Genomic DNA, 23,137 nt, shown 5'->3' on the forward strand with positions numbered 1-23,137 from the left:
CAAGTCAGAAGAAAAACCTGCACAATTTCGAATGTAAGAAAAATATATCTTAAGACAAAGGTAGCGGTAAAGGAGCGCAGGTGTCTTCTTCGTAGGTAAAGTTGTATCTGTTGTCAAACGCTGAGAGAGGAAATCATGTCTTAGAAGAAAAGCCCAGATGATGAAGCACTATTTTGAATGTAAAAGAAAGAAAAACATGCCGCAATTGAAGGCAGAGAAAGAAAATATAAAATAGTAAAAAATACGGTATATAATATTAGAAAAACACGAAGAAAATGCTTACATGATTACGAGCATGTGAATTATGTAAAAAATATTCGGTAACGTAAAACAGAGAAAGGAAATATAAAATAGTAAAAAGACAGTAACTAGTTATAGAAAAATACTTGTAATAAAAATACTTACATGGCAACGAGTATGTGAATTACGTTAAAAGAAAAATATCGTAACTTAAAACAAAGAAAGGAAAAATAAAATAGTAAAGACAACAGCAAATAATTATAAGAAAACCACATAATAAAAATCCTAACATGACTCGGTGCATGTAAATTAAGTCTACATCTGAGCACTAATTTGTAAAAAGAAAAAAAAGAGACGGACAAAGAAAGGAAATATAAAACAGTAAGAAGACAGTAAATAATGGCGCGAAGAAAAAAGAACACTTGCATAAAAATACTTACCTGACTACGTGGAGGTGAATTAAGCGTACACCTGAGTATTCGTTATCCCCAGGTGATGCAGGTGAGGGCAGGGCAGCGGCGGGCAGGTAGGGCAGGGCAGGGAAGGTAAGGGAGGGCCTGGGCGAGGGGACGTGGGAGGAGGCGGTGGAGGTGCTTGACCCACGCACACCCACGCCCGGAAACAAACACACACACACACACACACACACACACACACACACACACACACACACACACTTGCTCTTGTGCAGTCGTGGTTTATCGCCTTCATACACCACTTATAATTGTGACCCACGAGCCCATAAATTTGAAAGAACACGACTTGGATGCTGACTGGGAACCGCATAAACACCACATAACCGCAAGCACTTAAGCGGTCCGTAAACTGGTGATACGCAACATTTATCGTCGGCAGATAAGTATAATCCGCCTGAGCCTTAACGAAACCATTAGAGACGTATTTGCCAGGCCTCTCCCGTAACTTTATCTATCACCCGCGCCAACAAATCCAGTGCGCTTCCCTGAATAATGCGATAAAAGTCAATTAGGGAAGATGCATGAAATGGTCCTTTGTGCGCCGCGCTGTTGGCCGGTGACAGTAAGTAACCGTCACTCAGCCTCAGCGCAATGGACGATCACGTGGGTTGAAGCGCGCTCGTTCAGGAGGGACTTAAGCGACGGAACGAGCGGCGTCAGGTCTCAGGTCTCCCCCGGTGGACCCAGCGTTAATAAGCCAGGTGGGACAGGTGAGGAGTTTGCGGCATACACAGCGGACGCCTACAAAAGCACTCGCAAGAGGTGAGATCGGCCGGCGCAAGAAGAGGCCTCGGTGGCAGGAGTTTACGAGGGCGATTAACGTCTGCGTCAGAGGCCCCGAGAACGTCCGTCGCCGAACATGACAGACGGACAACTCCACAATAATTGCAACATGCCAGCGGCGCACTTTATTGCCCTCGTAAGAAGTGTTGTGAGGCAGATAGTAAGGAGGAGAGGCAGCGACCACAGAGCGAGAGAGAGAGAGAGAGAGAGAGAGAGAGAGAGAGAGAGAGAGAGAGAGAGAGAGAGAAGAGAGGATGAGAATAGGAGAAAAGAGAAGAGAAGGCAAGGCAAGGCAAGGCAAGGCAAGGCAAGGCAAGAGAAGAGAAGAGAAGAGAAGAGAAGAGAAGAGAAGAGAAGAGAAGAGAAGAGAAGAGAAGAGAGGAGAGGAGAAGAGAAGAGAAGAGAAGAGAAGAGAAGAGAAGAGAAGAGAAGAGAAGAGAAGAGAAGAGAAGAGAAGAGAAGAGAAGAGAAGAGAAGAGAAGAGAGAGAGAGAGAGAGAGAGAGAGAGAGAGAGAGAGAGAGAGGCGCATTCTTCACATACATAATATTTTAGGAACCGCCGAGCTGAAAAAGGGAATATTATTTTTTTTCACCTCGTCTCAGATTAATTACGAACCTTTCTCATATTACTCATAACGCGCGCGAGTGTGTGTGTGTGTGTGTGTGTGTGTGTGTGTGTGTGTGTGTGTGTGTAAAGGGTGCGTGGATATAATAATGAAAAAAATAATGCTAATAATATTTTTTTGTTTGTTATTTTGCTCTTGAACTGTCTTCCTTGCTGTTAAATACTAATACTAATAATAATAATATAAAATAATAATAAATAATAAGGAAGCAGTGACTGGAAATATACGAGTGGGTGGAATAATAAGAGAAAAAATGGTTGTGTGTGTATCTGTGCCTGCGCCTGTGTGGGGGAAGGGGAGGCGGCGGGAGGGGATGCAGGGGGCGCTCAGACACATATACACACACACACTGAGTATTTTTATGCGTGGGTGAGCCCGTGTGGAGGCGTGAGTCGTGCGGCTATTATTGGCATCGGAAGTGTTGCCTGATCGTATTGTGGCGCCTAACGAGGAAGGGAGACAAACAAACAACAAGGTGGTGGTAATGGTGGGTGGGTGTTTGCCGCTTACCATAGAGAGGGAGAGAGAGAGTGTGGTGGTGGTGATGGTGGTGGCGGTGCTCAATGCTCATGGTGGTTGAGACAGTAATGGGAATAGTGATGGTGGTGGTAGTGGTGTAGGAGCATGTTATTATTATTTTTTTTAGAGTCAAGGAAACAAATCAAGGGTAAAAAAATCAAGAGGAAAAAAAGTCCACTAATAACTGCTCCTATAAAAAAAAAGTATTGAAAAGTGACCAAAAGAGAGATCAATTTCGAGTGGAGAGATGTTAGTGAAAGGAGAAGTGGAGAGAGAAGTGGAATTATGGTGATGAGGAGGAGGATGAATGGGTGGATAAAATGGTGCTGGTGGATGTGGTGGTGTGGTAGTGGTTGCTTTCTCACGTGGTGGTGGAGGTGGTGGTGGTGAATTAGAACTAGAAACGGGGGTGGCTGTGGTGTTGTCGGTATAGTGGTGGTGGTGGTGGTGGTACTGGTAGTGATGGTGATGGTGGGGGGGAGGGGGAGGGGAGAGACTGTCTACTGCACTTCAAAACCAGAAAAAAAAGAGAAAGAAAAAAGGACAAAAATAAGAAAAATAAGTGGATTCTGATATTAATAAATACACAGAAAAAAATATCAAAACAAAACAGAAAACAAATAAAAAACAAAAATACATAAAAAAAACAAACATTGGAATGAATAAAAAAAAAAACTGGACGGTGGTGGCAGGGGGGGTCGGGACGGGGGGGGGTAGGGGGTAGGGGGGGGCGATGAATAATGGAGGACTGATAATGATGAGCAGTCACCCGGGACAAACAGGCTTCAGCTGATTAATTTTGGGTATAGTAGCTGGCTCGGAAATTTACCCTGGGAGAATTATAAATAGCATCCATCGACTTGGTGTGTGTGTGTGTGTGTGTGTGTGTGTGTGTGTGTGTGTGTGTTTTTGTAGGGGTGGGTGTAAGGGGAGGGGGAAGGTGTGTGTGTGTGTGTGTGTGTGTGTGTAAACTAGATAGACAGATGAATAAGACACATAGTTATCCGTCTATTAGAGTTTCCATACGAAGGTTGTTAGTGAGACAGATAGACAGACAGGCACAGACAGATAGAGACAAACACACAGACATCATACAGTAAGCCATCTCATCATTCTACATTGAAACAGACAGACAGACAGAACGGACAGAAGAACACACGCAGACATCATACAGTAAGCAATCTCATCATTCTACATTGAAACAGACAGACAGACAGACAGAGAACGGACAGAACTTAAGAACACACACAGACATACAGTAACCCGTCACTTCATTCCAAACTCAACCGCAAGTCACACCGCAGAAGAACGAACCCCGAGCATGCAATCGAGCGCCGAGTGAGGCTGAACGAAGCATAGGAGAGCGGCGAGCAGTTCCGGTAGTAGGCAGCTGTTTCGCTCGAGTGCTGCGAGGCCAGTCACTTCGGAGGTTCTGGTTGAGAGGCTCCTTGTTCCACCTCGAGCCTTCCTTACGTGGCGGCGGCGGCGGGGGAGATGGAGGTGGAGGTGGAAGCTGGGGCGGAGAGTGGCTGGTTGATTGGTTGATTGGATGGGTGGTTAAATACTTCCTCCACTTTACACAGACACACACATGCTCGTTTCTCTCTCACACTCACTAAATAAACTACTATACTACTGGTTTAACTGCTACTATTCAACTACTACTATAACTAAACTACCCTAAATAAACTGCATAATAGGGATCGAGTGAAGGAGAGAGGACAAAACGACGAGCATGAAGACCTTTTTCTGATGGTTCTAGAAGTTGAATTTTACACAGAGATCGAAAATAAAGGTAATTACTGCCTCTAAAATCATTGCTTGATAAGGGTCGTGTGAAGAAGAGCACAAACCACTTCCCACAAAGTCTTTATTGCGATCGATCCATAGTTGAATTTTACACGGGAAGCGACATGGGTGAAGGAACTGCTTGTATACATAAACTACGCCAAGATAAGAATAACCATACCTCTCTCCCTCTCATCCGATGTCTATTTTGCGATCGATCCAAAGTTGAATTTTACACAGGAAGCGAAATGGGTGAAGGAACAGCTTGTATATCTAAACTATACGCCAAGATGAAAATAACCATACCTCTCCCTCTCTCTTTTCCGATGTCTCTTTGCCTACTTCTTGCATAATCTAAAAGGCTACACCGACGCTGGACAAGGGAACAAGGGAGGAAAATATAGGTAGTACAGTCACCCTATAAAACCACGTAACTATAAGAACAAGTAACCCTTCACCTCTCTCTCTCTCTCTTCCGGTGTCTCTATGCTTACATCCTTACCTCACTCGGCCATACTCCAAAAGGCCATACCGACGCTTGGACTTGTATATATCAGACGAGTGTAGCTCCTGGGGTGGCGAGGAGCCGCTTTGAACCGCTTGATTGTGGACTTATTTAGTGTGGCGGGTGTGACATTAATAGGGAACCGGAGAGAGAGAGAGAGAGAGAGAGAGAGAGAGAGAGAGAGAGAGAGAGAGAGAGAGAGAGAGAGAGAGAGAGAGAGAGAGAGAGAGAGAGAGAGTAATCAAGTTAGGCAGTGTTTATTATGCATCTGTAGTGGTAAAATGTTGAGGCGCCCGTGATTTGTTAATGCGCTGGATCCTTCCTTCACCGGCCGGCATGGAGGAGGAGAAGGAGGAGGAGGAGGAGAAGCAGCAGCGGCAGGGAACATGAGCAGGGGACAGGCGCCTTGTAAATCCCGGCGCGCGGCAGGCAGAGCGTCCCTCGTGTTGGGTGTGACTTATTCATCAGCTCGGGTTAATTTGACGTGAGGTGCTCCGGAGTGGCCCGCCCTGCCGCTGCTGCCTGTGCTTGTCTCGGCCTAGTGTATATAGTGGTCTGTGTGTGGGGGGTGGGGTGGGTTGGGGGGGGTGGGGGGGTTAGAGAGAGAGAGAGAGAGAGAGAGAGAGAGAGAGAGAGAGAGAGAGCAAATAACGTCACCTAGCAAGAGATTTCGGTGTATATACGTCCTTTGTGTTTATTATTATTATTATTATTATTATTATTATTATTATTATTATCATTATTATTATTATTACTTCTGCTACTATTACTACTACTACTACTACTGGCATTTTCATTATCAATATATTTTTTTTCTTTTATGTTATATTTACTGACTTCTATTTATCTCCCTGTCTCTTATATTTACTAGTTCACAGAGAGACAGATTCGAAGGCTAACATATTTATGGCCTTGTTTACCATCAGCATCAAGTGTTCGTTCGTTCGTTGCAGGTGCGCGGCTGGGAGCTGGTGCAGTTCGGCGAGGGCGTGGTCTCGGGCAAGGGCTCGGTGCCCCCCTGGCTGGCAGACATGGCCCCGCGGGTGTTCGTGCTCGTGGCCACCACCCTGGGCCTCATGCTGGCGCGGGTGCACGTCATGGGCGCCCAGCTGCCGGTCTTCACCAGGTAAGTCAAGTCGCCCACCTCGTGTTCGCTAATGGTGCACTCCCTCACCTGCCAGCCACGCCCGCCCGCCGCCCCTGTCCCGCCTGTCCTCCAAGACTGTCCTCTCACTTATTTTCCGCCGGGTATTTTTTCCTCTCCTTTTTTTGCCCCTCACCAGTAATCTCTCGGCCATCTGTTTGCTTTAAGTCAGGTACTCACCGTCCGGGGAAGGTTTATTTACGTAACTATTGCGTTTCATGGTTTTGTCTTGTACTTATTCTGTTATCAGTTGTGATGAGAGGGATGACGGTAATTATGGCTATTTTATGATTACTTGTATATTTTCAGCAATTATATATTTTGCCTTTAACATGAAGCTTTTGTTGAGAAATAGCCCAACAATAATAATAATAGTAATAATAATAATAAGAAGAAGAAGAAGAACAATAACTACAATAAAAAGATAATACTAATGATTAAATAAGAATAATAATTGTAATGGTATAGATCCCATTGTTGAATATTTCTTCTACTAAATATTTTTTGCATCTCTTACAAAATCCAAAAACATATCTAATTGTGTGGCACTGGTTGGGCTGTGCTGGTGTGAGGTGAGGTGAAGTGTAATGGTGTATGTTTTTTTTTTTTTTGTGTTGTTTTCTTTTAGCGGCCTTATAGCGTAGTGTATTAGTGTAGTTATGTGATGCCTGAGCGTAACTATTTGTGGCGTGTTGTTGGTTTAGATTGGGGGTGTAGTATTGCTTGTTTTCTGGTGTGTGGTGGCGGCGGTCTCGTGACTTCTGAAGTGTGTAAATATTTGTGACTTGTATTTAGGATTGGGTGTAGCGTTGCCTGTGTTCTGGTGACGATGAAGGTGGCGGCGGCGGGTTCCTTCCTTTAGCGGCGTTCCAGCGTGATGCATTAGCGTAGTTTTGTGTGCGTGGAGAGTGTAAATGTTCGGCGCGGCGCATTCCTCCGCCGCGGACAGGCGGCTTAACGAATGGGCGCCACGAACCTGTTTGTTGTGTCAGATCGAGATGATAGATTTGTGCCTCCCACCTGCACACTTTTATTTTCTTCTTCGAGGGGAGGCACGTCAAGGGTCACTCGCCAAAACCTATTCTGTATACAAAACGAAATTCCCAGCCAGCCACGTCCGTCCCTTCCCCGCTCCCGCTCGCGGCTACATTTTCGCTTTGTTCACAGGTTCGACAACCCTGCCAGTGTGGCCCCCTCCCCGTCCCGCCAGCTGACCTACAACTACCTGCTCAGCGTGAACGCCGGCCTGCTGCTGCTGCCCTCCACGCTCTGCTGCGACTGGACCATGGGCACCATCCCCCTGGTCGAGAGCTTCACTGATGTCAGGTACGTGTGTGTGGGAGAGAGGGGTTGTGTTTGTGTGTTATGTTGTGTTGCCTTGCTGAATGTGTGAGCGATGACAGACTGGCCGACTGACGGAATGCTCACTCGTCTGTCTGTCTGCCTGTCTCTCTGTCTGTAAAAGTACTTAACGTAGGGAACTTTTCTTTTCTCATAAGCAGTACCTTATATTTTTTTTGTGTATAGATAGATAGATAGATACATATATACATGCTTAGAAAGATATCGATTTGAAAGTGTTCCAATTTTACGCAAGGAAAAATATTCATTGTCCAAATTAACATCATGCAAGCATTAAAAAATATATATATGAAAATGCGCACGAGGACTTTTCCAATCACGGAGCTGCTCAGTAAGTAATACCCGGCGAAGCATGCGACCCATTACACTAGAATGACGCAGAGTTTTATGAACACGGGATAAAAATATAGATCTTTTATTGGGAATTCAACATATAAACTAAATCCGGGTTCCAAAGTGGGTCGAGCCAGTGTTTTCGAACCCCCCAGCGCTGTGTGTCCGAAGTGCTGTATAAGGATTTGGGGCGCTCTCGGTCGAGGGGAAAGTGTGAAGCGAATGACGTGACTACCAAGAGCAGTAGGCGTCTCTATGGCAAGGAAGGTAATTTTTGTACATCAATAGAAGTTAAGGGCAACAAAATAAAACACAGAAAAGGGTACTAAGGGAATCTGCTGTTACTGTGACTATTTGTGAGGCCGCATAACGATTCTTGAGAGTGCAGACGGTCTCGTGAACAAACTATTGGAAGCGAGATATTTACCAAGGCTTTTTTATTTTGTTACTGGGTTTCTTTATCTGTTTATGTCTAGTTATTTGTCTACTTCTTCACAATGCTACAAGATTAACTAGGAAACTAAGATCGATATTCTCAGACGCTTTCTCCCCTTACACAAACTATTTCCAAAGGCTAAAAAGAAGATCAATTGGGATCTCATGAGTGTTCTTTTCACGTTCATGGCACCAAACCTTTGCCAAACTATCACCAGGGTCAGAGAACTACTCAAGGAAATGCCCACAACTCCTACGATAGCCTTGTCCTTCTACCTTCACTGTCATCAGATCTTTGTCGTCCCTAATCTGGTAAGACGAAAAGATTATAAAGATGAATGTTTTATTAGTATTGGTGGTGATGGTGAGGTCAGCCAGTGGGCATGAAGAAATGTAGCGATGGTAAAACTCAAACTCCATGCGTATATATTTTTCTTATGTATCAATTTCTCTCCATATATGAAGGAAACAAGATGACGGATACAAATCAAGACACCTCTCCAACCGAAACTGACACTCTCTTCTATCCACTCGTTCTGTACTCTATGTTAGAAGAGTTTAGTGGGCCTTTTTGTTTTCTGGTTTTGTTGCCCTTGAGCTGCTTCCATTTCTGTACCGAATATTCCACGTGGCCCAAAGCTGACAGCCCCATCCCTAACCCAGACTCGGTTCCCAGGACACACCAGCCTTTCTCATCACCGCGTGGGCTGGATTTGAAAGTTAGATTCATTGGTTTCTCTTGTTGTGTTCCCCGCATCCCTCCTCCTCTTCTCCCTCTCTTCTCCTTGGCTCTCCTCCTCCTCCTCCTCTCTCTTGTCTCACTTCCTCTTCCCCCTCTTGTCCTCTTTTTCCCTCCTTCTTCTCCCCTCTCTCCCTCCTCCTCTTCTCCCTCTCTTCTCGTAGTCTCTCTTCCTCATTCTCCTCTCTTTCTCTTGCCTCACTTCCTCTTCTCCCTCTTGTCCTCTTTTCCCTCCTTCTCCCCTCTCTCTCTCCTCCTGCTCCCCTCTCTCCCTCCTCCTCCTCCTCTTCTTCCTTCCTCTTCCATCCTCACATCCTCGCTGGGAAACGCGAAATATGCTATGTAGATATGGTACTGTCTGGGCGTGTTCCCAAAGGCTTCTGCTTCACACCTGGAGGGAAATATTATTAGTGTGTTCATTCCCTTCTTTTTGTGGTCATATTTACCTTCTCGTGACATCATTTACCCCTAGGTCGGATCATGAATGTTTGGTTATAAAATGAGTGGAGTCGAAGGGTTTTGAGAAAGATGGAAATTTCTTAGGATGTGTTCATATATACTAGCGTTTGCGTATGGTCGGATCATGAATGTTTGGTTATGAAGTGAGAGGAGTCGAAGGGTTTTAAGAATGATGGAAATGTCTTAAGATGTGCTCATATATACTAATGTAGACGTGTAGACTTAAAACTTTACGTACGTGTTTGTTTTCAGTAGAGAATGTTGTGGTTTTGGGAGTAAGTGATTTAGTGTGTCGTGTTTTTCTTTGTTGTTTTGGTTGTTTATGTTGCAAAGTTTGGGTCTGACGTGCTTTGTGTGTGTTACTTTTAGCTGCCTCGATGGGAAGGATTTTGTTTTTCTTTTAATAGCTTTTCTTTTAGTCGCGTTTTTAGTGTATATAATTTGTTTGACTTTAGCTTTCTGTTTTCCATCATTCTTTGTGGTTGTGTGTGTGGGGGGGAGGGGGAGGGGGAGGGGGAATGAGGATTATTCTTTCATGTTTCTTTATCTGTTTATGTCTAGTTATTTGTCAACTTCTTCACAATGCTACAAGATTAACTAGGAGACTAAGATCGATATTCTCAGACGCTTTCGCCCCTTACATAAACTATTTCCAGAGGCTAAAAAGAAGATCATTTTGGTTCTCATGAGTGCTCTTTTCACGTTCACCAAACCTTTGCCAAACTATCACCAGGGTCAGGGAACTACTTAAGGAAATGCCCACAACTCCTACGATAGCCTTGTCAAATGCGTGTGACTGGGCGCCGCAGTGCTTAAAAATGTGGTCCTAAGTTTGTGTTGTGTTGGTGTTTCAGGAATCTGGGCACAGTGGCGCTCTACCTGGGGCTCGCTAAGTTGTCCTACCACGCCCTCTTCATCGCCCCCCGACACCACGCGCAGGTCATCATCATGGTAAGTATCGCGATCTTTTTTTTCATTATTGTTTCTTTTTTTTTTTACGCCCTTGCACTGTCTCCTCTGCTGTTAAAAAAAAAAGTATCGCCCTTCACCTGCACTCTTCTTCACACCCACCCGCTGCTTGCCCGCTCTTTTTTCTCATCCTCCCTTCTCCGTTCTTTCTCATCCTCCCTTTCCCGTTCTTTCTCATCCTCCCTTTCCCGTTCTTTCTCATCCTCCCTTCCCCGTTCTTTCTCATCCTCCCTTTCCCGTTCTTTCTCATCCTCCCTTTCCCGTTCTTTCTCATCCTCCCTTTCCCGTTCTTTCTCATCCTCCCTTCCCCGTTCTTTCTCATCCTCCCTTTCCCGTACTTTCTCATCCTTCCTTTCCCGTTTTTTCTCATCCTCCCTTTCCCGTTCTTTCTTATCCTCCCTTTCCCGTTCTTTCTCTTCCCTTTACCGTTCGTTCTCTTCCTCCCTGTCTCGTTCTTTCTCATCCATCCTTCCCCGTTCTTTCTCATCCTCCCTTCCCCGTTCTTTCTCATCCTCCCTTTCCCGTTCTTTCTCATCCTCCTTTTCCCGTTCTTTCTCATCTTCCCTTCCACGTTCTTTCTCATCCTCCCTTTCCCGTTCTTTCTCTTCCTCCCTTCCCCGTTCTTTCTCTTCCTCCCTTTCCCGTTCTTTCTCTTCCTCCCTTCCCCGTTCTTTCTCATCCTCCCTTTCCCGTTCTTTCTCTTCCTCCCTTCCCCGTTCTTTCTCATCCTCCCTTTCCCGTTCTTTCTCTTCCTCCCTTCCCCGTTCTTTCTCTTCCTCCCTTTCCCGTTCTTTCTCTTCCTCCCTTCCCCGTTCTTTCTCTTCCTCCCTTTCCCGTTCGTTCTCTTCCTCCCTTCCCCGTTCTTTCTCATCCCCCCTTTCCCGTTCTTTCTCATCCTCCCTTCCCCGTTCTTTCTCATCCTCCCTTCCCCGTTCTTTCTCATCCTCCCTTTCCCGTTCTTTCTCATCCTCCCCCGTTCTTTCTCATTCTCCCTTCCCCGTTCTTTCTCATTCTCCCTTTCCCGTTCTTTCTCATCCTTCCTTTCCCGTTCTTTCTCATCCTCCCTTTCCCGTTCTTTCTCATCCTCCCTTCCCCGTTCTTTCTCATCCCCTTTCCTGTTCTTTCTCATCCTCCCTGTTCTTTCTCTTACTCCCTTCCCCGTTCTTTCTCTTTCTCCCTTTCCCGTTCTTTCTCATCCCCCTTTCCCGTTCTTTCACATCCTCCCTTCCCCGTTCTTTCACATCCTCCCTTCCCCGTTCTTTCTCATCCCCCTTTCCCGTTCTTTCACATCCTCCCTTCCCCGTTCTTTCTCATCCTCCCTTCCCCGTTCTTTCTCATCCTCCCTTCCCCGTTCTTTCTCATCCTCCCTTTCCCGTTCTTTCTCATCCTCCCTTTCCCGTTCTTTCTCATCCTCCCTTCCACGTTCTTTCTCATCCTTCCTTTCCCGTTCTTTCTCATCCTCCCTTCCACGTTCTTTCTCATCCTCCCTTTCCCGTTCTTTCTCATCCTCCCTTTCCCGTTCTTTCTCATCCTCCCTTTCCCGTTCTTTCTCATCCTCCCTTCCCCGTTCTTTCTCATCCTCCCTTTCCCGTTCTTTCTCATCCTCCCCCCCGTTCTTTCTCATCCTCCCTTCCCTGTTCCTTCTCATCCTTCCTTTCCCGTTCTTTCTCATCTTCCCTTTCCCGTTCTTTCTCATCCTCCCTTTTCCGTTCTTTCTCATCCTTCCTTTCCCGTTCTTTCTCATCCTCCCTTCCACGTTCTTTCTCATCCTCCCTTTACCGTTCTTTCTCATCCTCCCTTTCCCGTTCTTTCTCATCCTCCCTTTTCCGTTCTTTCTCATCCTTCCTTTCCCGTTTTTTCTCATCCTCCCTTTCCCGTTCTTTCTCATCCTTCCTTTCCCGTTCTTTCCCATCCTTCCTTTCCCGTTCTTTCTCATCCTCCCTTCCCCGTTCTTTCTCATCCTCCCTTTCCCGTTCTTTCTCATCCTCCCTTTCCCGTTCTTTCTCATCCTCCCTTTCCCGTTCTTTCTCATCCTCCTTTCCCCGTTCTTTCTCATCCCCCTTTCCCCTTCTCTTTTCTCATCCACCATTTCCCACCCACTTCTCCCTTTTCTTTCTTCTCCACCATTCCCCACTGGCTGATCTTCCCTCGCCCATCATCTTCCTTTCCACCTCCGCCCTTCCCACTTTCCCAGTTCACTTCTTTCCCTTCCTCGCCCATTCCCATTTCCCGTCTTCCGCCCACCTCCCTCTTCCACCCACTCTTGTTCTATCACTCCGTCCATTTGCCTTTTCCGCCCTTCTCGCCCATATATGACCCGTCCACGCCCTCTCCCTACTGCCACTACTGACCTCTTTTGGTTACTACCACTACTACTACTACTATTGTATGATTCTCTCTCTCTCTCTCTCTCTCTCTCTCTCTCTCTCTCTCTCTCTCTCTCTCTCTCTCTCTCTCTCTCTCTCTCTCTCGTATGGACGTTTTTTTCTGAACATTTTATTTTTTTACCTAAACTTTTCAAGCTTTGCAAACCGTATATTTTTTTCTCATTTTTAATGGATAATTTTTCTTTCATATCTTTGTAAGGATAAAAAAACTGCAGTTAAAACTCAAAAAAATAATCATGGTGTGTGTGTGTGTGTGTGTGTGTGTGTGTGTGTGTGTTTTAGGGTCTTATGGGTTCAAATCTTCCCCAGTTTCATGTGTCCCAGAAACCCCTCGTGGGTAGGCAAGTCCCCTCGGGTGGGTATGAATGAGTGTCCCCGGTGTGAGTGAGTCCCCCATGGCGTCATTGGTCCCCCTGCGTGATCCTGTGGTCCTTTCACGCTCCAGCCCCTCCCCGGATCCTGTTCGGTGGGATCCTTTAATGTCCCATAATCGCGGGATCCACAGTTATCGCCCGAACCTTTGATGTTAATTATCCTCCGTGATCCTTCCTCTGATCTTTACGTCGCGTCTTTCCTCCTCGGACGCTCTTTTCGTTAAAATCTAATTAAATTGCGGCTGATTAGGTTTTAGTGCCGTTTTAATTCCTTGAAGTCGGTGCTTTTGCTTCTTATTTCCCCGCCTGGCGTCATCTCAAAGGCAAAATGTGCGTCTGGCTCTGAGGATGTGTGCGAGGGCCTCCTTTTAGCCGGGAATTCTCGCCTACATAGCTCAGCGGCCCCGACTTATCCTTTAGCCGGGCAGCGGAGCATCGGGCGCACGAACATTCGCTTCCTGTTTGTCTTATATCTGCTTCGAGTTCTTACTGCTTTTCCCCGCCGCCACGTGCCGCGAAGCAGGGGTGAGGGGTGAGGGTGGCGCAGCGGCCGCATTGTCTGTCTGTAGCTCTGCGTCCGTGGTGTGTGGGGTCTGTGCGGGCAGCAGCAGCAGCAGCAGAACTACCAGCAGGCAGACATGCTGGCCCTTACCCTCCTCCCCCCCGGGCACACGAGAAGGGCCGCTGGATTACAGCTTTGTAATTTTTTTTTTCCGTTGGGAGAAAGTTTTCCGCGGTTTATTTATGCCTTCATATTTTATTTGTATATTTACTTTTTGACAAGCTTAGCAAATGTATGTTTTTTGCGTTTTGGTCTGCTGGCATCCGCGTGTGTGTTGACTTTTTGTGTGAATTTCTAAAACTTGCTGCTCATTTTTGTTTTACTGGGATCTCGGAATACTCCAGAGTTCACGTCGTTATAAATAAATAAATAAATATACACACACACACACACACACACACACACACACACTTCCGAGCAAGGATCAGCTCACTTGCTCGAGAAGGAAGAAAGTAAAGAGGCCGCGGAGAAAGTTAGTGAAAATGATTTAAAGAGTTTGCATTTTTTACCTGGGGGTTGACGGCTTACTAAAGTTTACCTTAATGATAATGAATAAGATTCAAACTTTTATCCGCGAGTTGTGTGGGCGCGCGCAACAGTGCTTGTGGGCGTGTATGTGTGTGTGTGTGTGTGTGTGTGTGTGTGTGTGTGTGTGTGTGTGTGTGTGTGTGTGTGTGTGTGTGTGTGTGGCCATGATGTTCTTCCTGCGCCCTCACTCCGCCGTCTCCCTTGCAGTCCCTGGCCTTCGTGGTGCTCCCCTTCCTGCCGGCCACCAACCTCTTCTTCCCCGTGGGCTTCGTGGTGGCCGAGCGCGTCCTCTACATGCCCTCGATGGGGTTCTGCATGCTGGTGGCGCACGGCTTCACTAACCTCCTCGACAGAGTGTGAGTATTCCGAACCTTCAAGTAATTTTGTATGTCTTCTACCCATTTATCTCTTCCTGTATCTGTCAATCTGTTGTTTTCAATTATTATTTGTTGTAGCCATATTCGGAGGAGTTGAGGTTGTCTGCTGGAGAAAGAAACTTAAAGCCAATGACCCATAGCCACGCAGGTTACACCGACACACACACACACACACACACACACACACACACACACACACACACACACACACACACACACACACACACACACACACACACACACACACACACACACATACACACACACACACACCAGCTTCGTTGACACATGCACAGGATTTATGATGGGTTGATTACACACCAAACATTTAGATTTTTCTTACAAAAACTTTATTCCGATTGTTTTGTTTATCGCGGAGAATCAGGTAAAGGTTTATTTTCTGTTGCTCTTTAACAAGGAAATCAGCGGCATTGTATAAATTATTTATGGCCAAGCGCCGGCACTTTGAATCCTGCCCTTTACCTTTATGGCGAGCGCTCAGCTGTGTTATCATAGATTTTTAATTTACAATATCAAAATTGTTAGTTGCCAGAACGCTCCACGAGCGAGGCTTTTGAAATATCTGTTTCCAGCAGAATAAACCACCGGCCCGGCGCTCTTGACACAAGTTAATGATTTTCTTCATGTGTTTTTTTCCACTGAATGTAAAATTGTACAGTTCTTGAGGCCGGGTCAGCATGAAGTTCCCTGAGACGTGGTTATGCCGAAACAAGGCTGGAGGGAGTTAGGTTAGGTGTGTTAGCCTCAGACAACCAATTCTTAATTCATGAACTCTTCACTTCACAAATAATATAACAATTATTTTTTTTCGTTTATCAGTAATCCTTGAAGAGATGATCCTCCATTACCACACCACTGAAACAATACACTATTCAATAACACAATCCTGGGTACTGGTGTGTGTGTGTGTGTAAATATATTTACACACACACACACACACACACACACCGACCCTGCCCCCTCCCCACCGCCTCCCCGTGTGAGAGCCCGTGCGTCGTGTGGCAGTCTGGGTGGAGTCAACACTGCCTATATATTTTATGACCTGACCGTGGTTGGTGCGACGGGAGTGTCAATGAACGCACGCACACAAACACACACACACACACACACACACACACACACACACACACACACACACACACAGACAGACACACACACACACACACACACTCAAAGACATTGATTTTTTACTGCACCGAGAACATTCCGTGTCATACATGAAAGACTACAAAACGACAAAATATTTCGGTTTAAAATTTTCAAACAAACAGCATTTTCGTCTTCCGAGAATGACAAACGTATCGACTTCTATAGTGGTCGCCGTCTTTCATATTTCTCTCTCTCTCTCTCTCTCTCTCTCTCTCTCTCTCTCTCTCTCTCTCTCTCTCTCTCTCTCTCTCTCTCTCTCTCTCTCTCTCTCTCTCTCTCTCTCTCTCTCTCTCTCTCTCTCTCTCTCTCTCTCTCTCTCTCTCTCTCTCTCTCTCTCTCTCATATGTTGCATTTTCGTATCTCCGTCTCCGTCCTTTCCACGCCGTTTGCCTCACTCCTCCACCCCGCAACTGATAACACCACACAGAAGACGCCTCTCCCTCCTTCCCACGACACGCTCCTGCCCGTCCTAGCGCCCGCACGCACACACTCGGCTTTTATATTTTCTTTATATTTTAGTGAATTTGCGGCCACCTCAACCACCCAAATATGAGTAAATAAATGAATAATGTTATGTGGGTATGTCTGTGGGTGGGTGTGGGTGTGCGTGTGTGCGAGTGTGTACATTTTCTTCTTTTCTTCCTACACCTTTTCTATTTTTATGTTCGTCTTGTAAAATTGTATTGCAGTTTTGATTTTCTCCTTCGTTCATATTTGTATTTATTTCCTCACTCCTCACTCCCTCTCCTCTTCCTCCGCCTCCTCCTCCTCCTTCTCCTTTCTCGAACTCTTCCCGAAACAAATGGAACCTTTAGCTTAGAATCGGATCCGGTTTATCACGCCGCTCCTCTGTTGCACCAGCCACGTTCGGTCTGTCTCTGATTCGGCTGCTTATCTTTTGCAACTCTCGTATTGGCGTTTCCTCCCTTCCTTAAGTCTTATCGCACTACCTCCATTACCACATAGAACCACCTCCACCATCACTAATATTGGCTGTTCCTTTCTTCCTTATCACAACACCACCACAGTCACCATCACGACCACTACCACCACCACCTAGAACACCTCCACCACCACCACCATCACTAGTATTGGCTGTTCCTCTCTTTTTCATGCCTTATCAGTTATCACACCACCACCACCGCCATCCCCTAGACCTAAACCACCACCACCACTACAACCACCATCCAGAGCACCACTACCACCACCATCACTATTATAATGGCTGTTCCTCTCTTCCTTATGCTTTATCACACCACCACTACCACTACCACCAACACCAACCATCATAAACACCACCACTCTTTGTTCAGTTCCCCCTTTTCTCCATCTTCCACTCTTTGCTCCTCCCTCCATCTTTTATCCACTAATTGGCTGGTTTTTCGTCTTTCTACCTACACCCACTCCACATCTTCCTCCAACTCTCACAACCACCGCCTTTTATTCAATTCCCCTTTTCCCCTGTTCGTTTTGAAAGAAGAAAAAGAAAAACAAATAAAAAATAGGAAAGAAAATAAGATTGATATAAAAAGAATAATCAAGAAATAAAATATACTTCGATTGAGTTATACAAGGTGGAAGGTGTTGCTGTTGTTGTTGGTGGTGGTGGTGGGTGACAAGAGAAGGCAGGGCAGGTAAAGGCGCTCCGTCGCAACTTAGTCAACTCGCTAGATCTCAATTAGCCGTGAAACTTGATGCAAGGCGCGCCAGAAAGGAAAAAAAAGGGGGGAGAGACTCCTGGTAATCTGTTTAAGTTGAAATTACACTTGTTTGCCTTACGATAGCAGAACCGAACGCGCCACGCTAACTGGAAGGAGGAGGAAGAGGAAGTGGAAGAAGAAGAGGAGGAAGAGAAGGAGGAAGTGGAAGATACGAGGTGTAGAATGAATGGCTTCGTGAGCAGGCAGAAGAAGACTAGAAGAAGATGATGATGAAGTAGATGAAAATGACGAAGATGAAGAAGATTCCTGTTTATATTGGCAATGAAAATGATGAGAACACGACATTAGCAGCAGCAGAAAGAGGAAGAGGAAGAGCGAGGTCGTCATGTCAGTCTTCCAGCGGCGCGCAAGACCTAAATTTGATCTTCCAGCGCTAAAAAAAATCTTCCACTTTCTTTTTATTCTTCAGCCTCTAATTCCACTTTCTTCGCACGTGTTCCGCCCGCTTCGCACCTCCAGACGTAAAATCTAACACCCCAGTATTTCCTTTTCTTCCTCTTCCTCTTTCTCTTCCTCCTTTTCCTCGCTTTCTTTCCTCTCTTTCTTTCCTCTCACAATTACTCCCTCTTTCTCTTTTTCCTTTTTTCTTCTCTCTTTTCCTCTCACAATTAGTTCATTTTTCTCTTCTTCCTTTTTCTTCTCTTTCTCTTCTTCTCATAATTACATCCTCTTTCTCTTCTTTCTTTTTTATTCTCTTTCTCTTCCTCTCATAATTACTTCCTCTTTCTCTTCTTCCTTTTTTCTTCTCTCTCTCTCTTCCTCTCATAATTACCTCCTCTTTCTCTTCTTCCTTTTTCTTCACATTCTCTTCCTCTCTTTCTTCCCTCTTTCACATTCTCCTACACCTCCTCCTTCCACTAACTCGCTTTAAGAGTATTTACGCAAGAAGGACTTGAAGAAAAATTTGCGAGCGCCTTTTTCCTCTCTCGTGCAAGTTCATGTCTCCTTCCTTCCCTCCTTCCTTCACGCGAGGGTTAGCGAATCAACCCAATTAGACTCACCCGGGGAAATTAACACAAAAAATAGAGGCAATTCCATTTACAAGACGCGGGAAAAAGAGACACACACTAGGCTACCTCCTTCGGTGTCTTCTGGGCCATTGCGTGAACGTGGCCGGGAGGGAGGTGGCGGTGGTGGTGGTGGTGGGTGTGGTGATATTGTGGATAGTGTGGATAACGTGGATAGATAAAGGGGAAAACACGCCTACTAGTGGATAAAAGGAGGTGGAGGAAGAAGAATATTAAAGATGATTGCTTGGAAGTAGATTGTTATTATTATTACTATTATTATTATTATTATTATTATTACGCCGTCACCTTTTGCCTATTCCTTATGGCGCCGGCGAAATACCTTCTTTTTCGTGTTGGTGTAGGTCTTCTTCACCATCTACATTATCTTCTACTTCTACTTCATACTCGTCATCGTCCTTCATTTTCTACCTCAACCTCTTCTTCATCATCATCTACTTCTACTTCATCCTCTTCTTCATCTTCAACTTCTCTCCTCATCCCCATTTTCTTCATTCATGTAAGGCAAAAGGTCTCACTTGCACTAAAGAAAACTCCCCAAACTCGTTGACGGAAAAAAAAGAAGATATATGAAGGATTGAAAGTTTGTGCATGCATTCAAGGGAGTCAGAGGGAGTGTCTGGACGAGTCTGTGTCTGTGTCTGTCTGTTGAGAGAAGAAGAGAGTCTGGAGGACGTGCCTGTGTGTGTCTGTTACAAGAGAAGAAGAGAGACTCAATCTACAAACAAGGAGATTCTTTATAGACCAAAGTTCGCGAAGAAAAGTGAAAAGCTAAGAAGACGTTGGTATGTCGAACAAGGAAAGAAAAAAAGTGTACCAAAACACTCTCCAAAAAAGTAATAGTTTGGCTTAAGAAAAGGAAAGAAAAATGGCAGTGTACCCAGACTCGGCCCGGCTCGGCTTGGTGAGGAGGTTCATGAAAATATTTACACTATGAACTTTCCCAAGAAATTTTCATGTCTGGTGTATGAAGGGAAGGCAGCGGAAGGGAGGGAGGAGGTGGAGAAACGAGGAGAAAGAGAAGGAGGAGAAGAAGGTGGAAAAGAAGGAGGAGGAGGTGAAGAAAGGAGATGCAGAAGGAGTAGAAGGAGGATAAAGGAAGAAAGAAAATAACAGACATGAATGAAAAACGATAAAAAGAAGAGGAGGAGGAGGAGAAAAGAAAGAAAATATAACAGGCAGGAAGACGAGGAAAGCTATAAAAAGACCAGTTGAAGAAAACCTACGAAAGAGGAGAAGGCGAAGGAGAACGAGAGCGAGAAAGAAAAATAAAGGAAGGAAAAAATAATCAAAAATAATTAACAGCTGCCCAAAAAAGCATAGCCCAGAGGAGGAAGAGAAAGAGAAAAAAAAGGGGAAGCAGGAGGAGCAATAAACGAAGAAAGAAGGAGGAGGAGGAAGAGGTTGAAGAGAAGGAGCTTAAGATAACGGAGAAGGAAGAAGGAGGAGGAGAAGGAGAGGGAATAGCAGTAGTAGTAGTTGGAGGAGGAGGAGGAGGAGGAGGCAAAGGAGGAGAGCTAACTGGAAAAAGCGTCTCGGTTGGGCCCTTCCGAGAAATCTTGTGTAACTTCGTCGGTTCTGAAGGCTGATTTTGGTGAGGCCAGAGCGAACATGCGTCTCACTCGCCCCCCCCCCCCCTTTCCCCCCTTCACCTGACTAGTTATTCATCTCCTTAGTCATCCTTCGTCTTTTATTTAAGTGAATGAAGTAGCTCATGAAGAAAAATAAATGAGAAAAAAACGCAAATAACTGCCCCTACAAAAGAGAATAGTTGAGTGGCCAAAAGAAAGGTCAATTTCGGGGGGAGAAGTGTCTCGATACACTCCCCTTGAATGAGGTTAAGTCGTAGGCAGGAGGAAATACAGACGAAGGAAGCTTGGTCAAGAGTTTACCAGTGGAGGGAATGAAAGAATAAGGATGCTGGTTAACTCTTGCATAAGGAAGTTGGACAGTACAGGGATGAGCTAGAGTAGAAAGTCGAGAGCAGCGGGGGCTCAGAAGGGGAGGAGTCACTTTATTAGCCCTTCATTTCGTTGGTTGTTCCCTTTAAAGTACCACCAATCTCTATTTGAATTTGTATTGAGTACGTAGAGGTAAAGAAATATGGTTGAGTATGCTTTAATTAGGGGATTTGCACAGAGGAAGTTAAGAAGCACAAAGAAAAAGAAACGGAGAAAAAAAAACAAGAAAACAGATAAGTAAGTAAAAGAAAGAGCACACAAAGCAGAGATAAGAAAAGAGAATCGAGTAAAAAAAGATTAAAAAGACGATTAGGAGAAGAAAACTCAGAAAAATAAGATAAATAACAAGAAGGAAAAAGAAGAAAAAAGAGAAAAAATCGGTTCAAGGTGGAAATTAATGAGAGAGAGAGAGAGAGAGGCGACAGTGTAAGTACCTCCGCGACCCTCGACTAACCACCACCTGTCTCTCCTGTTATTACGTCCCCACTATAGATTCTCTCTCTCTCTCTCTCTCTCTCTCTCTCTCTCTCTCTCTCTCTCTCTCTCTCTCTCTCGTTTTATAAATTTCCACCTTTCACAGTTTGTTTCTCTTTTTCTTCTTCTTGTTATTTATTTTATTATTAATCTTGTTTTGTTTTCCTCATCGTCTTTTCAATCGTCTTTTACTCGTTTTCTTTTTCTTTTGTTGTCTCTGCTTTGTGTTCTTTCTTATATTTATTTATCTGTTATTGTTTTTATTTTATTTTTTCTCCTCTTAATCCTGCTTCTTATCTTCTTCCTCTGTTTCTTTCTTCATATTTGCAGTTTAAAAGGTAGTGTTTTATTTCTTATTTTGCTATTGCTTGTATTTTTTTTTTTTAGTATGTCCTCAAATTCCCTCTCATTTTATTCCTCCTCCTCCTCCTCCTTCTCTTTCCCTCTTCTTCCCTCTCTTCTTACTCCTCTTCCCCTTTTATCCTTCTCTTTCTCTTTATTGTTGCCGTCTTTCTCCTCCTTCTCCTCGTCCTCCCTCCATTCGTACTCCTCTTCTTCCTTCTCCTATTATCCATCTCTCTCCTCGTCGTTCTCCATCTCCTTTCGTCCTTCTCCTTCTCTTCCTTTTCCCTTTCGCCCTCCCTTTTTTTCCACCCCTCTCATGGTCGTCCTCGTCTTCTCCTCCTCCTCCTCCTCCTCCTCCTCCTCGCACTGCACCGCTGATATATGTTGTGGCAGGAAAGAAAGAAGGATCGACTCCCAATATTAAGCGACTGGATGTCTTACTCGGCGCGGCTGGAGCACAACAAGCATACCGGGAGAGAGAGAGAGAGAGAGAGAGAGAGAGAGAGAGAGAGAGGGAGATGAAGGAAGGGAGGGAAGGAGGAGTGGAGGAGGCAGGAAGGAAGAAGAATGAGAGAGAGAGAGAGAGAGAGAGAGAGAGAGAGAGAGAGAGAGAGAGAGAGAGAGAGATGATGGTATAGTGCATTGTGGAAACGGAAGATGTGAGATAGAAATAAATGGAAAAGGAATGGAAAAAAGTAGAAAATGAGAAGAAAGGAAATTACAAGGATGGTGAGGCAAGTTTAATGGATAAGAAATGCGCGAGAAAGTTTTAGAGAGAGAAAGTGAAGAGAAAGAAAGTGAGGGAGAAAAAAATGAGTTGAAAATTGGTTTGAGAGAGAGAGAGAGAGAGAGATGCAAACACACTTCGAAAACAGTAAAACGAATCAAACCAAACTTAAAAATAATCAAGAAATCAGCTTCAAAAGAGAGAGACAGACAGACAGAGACAGAGATCGAAACAGAGGCACAGAGAGACACAGAGACAGAGAGATAAACAGAGAAAGCAAGGAAGGGTCAGTATGAAGAAAGGAGGGGATGGTAAAGAATGGTAAAAACAGCGAAGGGAGAATGAAGCGAGACAGAATAATCGTGTTGATCGCGTGACGAGAAGGCATTACCCGCGGTGCCCTGGTGGTGGCGATGGTGCTGGTCATGGCGGAGGAGGAGGAGGATGAACTCATATAACAAGGAAGAGGGGGAAGGAAAAGTCTATGATGGGAGGGTGGTGGTGATGGTGATGGTCATGAAGAAGAAGAAAAAGAAGAAAAGGTGATAATTCTGATAATGATGAAGAATAAGGAGAAAAAAAAGATGTAGAAGAAAACAATAAATAAGAGAAGGAAAAGCTTGGTAAGGATGAGAGGAAGAGAAAATTGTTAATGGAGAGACAGAAATATATACCAGAAAAAAGAGAAAAAAGAAGAAGGAAAATAACAAGGAGGAAGAATCAAATAAGGAAGAAGAGGAAGGGAAAAGCGATAAAGTGAGTTTAAGAAAAGGAAAAAAAAAGAGGAAGAGAGTGAGAGGTGGAGAAAGACGAAAGAAAAAGGAAAAAAGGAATAGAAAAGATGTCACAAGGAGGGGAAGGGATGAAAAAAGGAAAAGGAAAAGGGAGAAAAAAATAAAAAGAGTGAATGAAAAAAAAAGAGAAAAACAGAAAGGAGAAAGAAGGAAAGAAACAGAGTAAAGGGGGTAAAAATGCGATAATCAGAGAAGACGAGAGAGAAAGAATGAAGTGCAGACAAAAAGAAGAAGGGGAAGAAAGAGGGGAAGAAGGAATAAGAGGACGATGAAGGAGGAGGATAATGAGAGGTTAGGGCGTGGAGAAGGGG

General features: G+C 44.9%; 1 protein-coding gene across 1 annotated transcript in view; it reads left to right on the forward strand.

Moving 5' to 3' along the window:
* Positions 1-23,137, forward strand: part of LOC126996347 (protein O-mannosyl-transferase Tmtc3-like) — a 274,512-nt gene that overhangs the window by 200,419 nt on the left and 50,956 nt on the right. The window contains exons 6-9 of the mRNA XM_050856717.1: positions 5,891-6,063; positions 7,249-7,407; positions 10,264-10,360; positions 14,437-14,585. Coding sequence (XP_050712674.1) covers positions 5,891-6,063; positions 7,249-7,407; positions 10,264-10,360; positions 14,437-14,585 — 578 coding nt within the window. The remainder of the gene's footprint in view (positions 1-5,890; positions 6,064-7,248; positions 7,408-10,263; positions 10,361-14,436; positions 14,586-23,137) is intronic.

The sequence above is a fragment of the Eriocheir sinensis genome, chromosome 10 (assembly GCF_024679095.1).
Source record: "Eriocheir sinensis breed Jianghai 21 chromosome 10, ASM2467909v1, whole genome shotgun sequence".
Lineage (NCBI taxonomy): Eukaryota > Metazoa > Arthropoda > Malacostraca > Decapoda > Varunidae > Eriocheir > Eriocheir sinensis.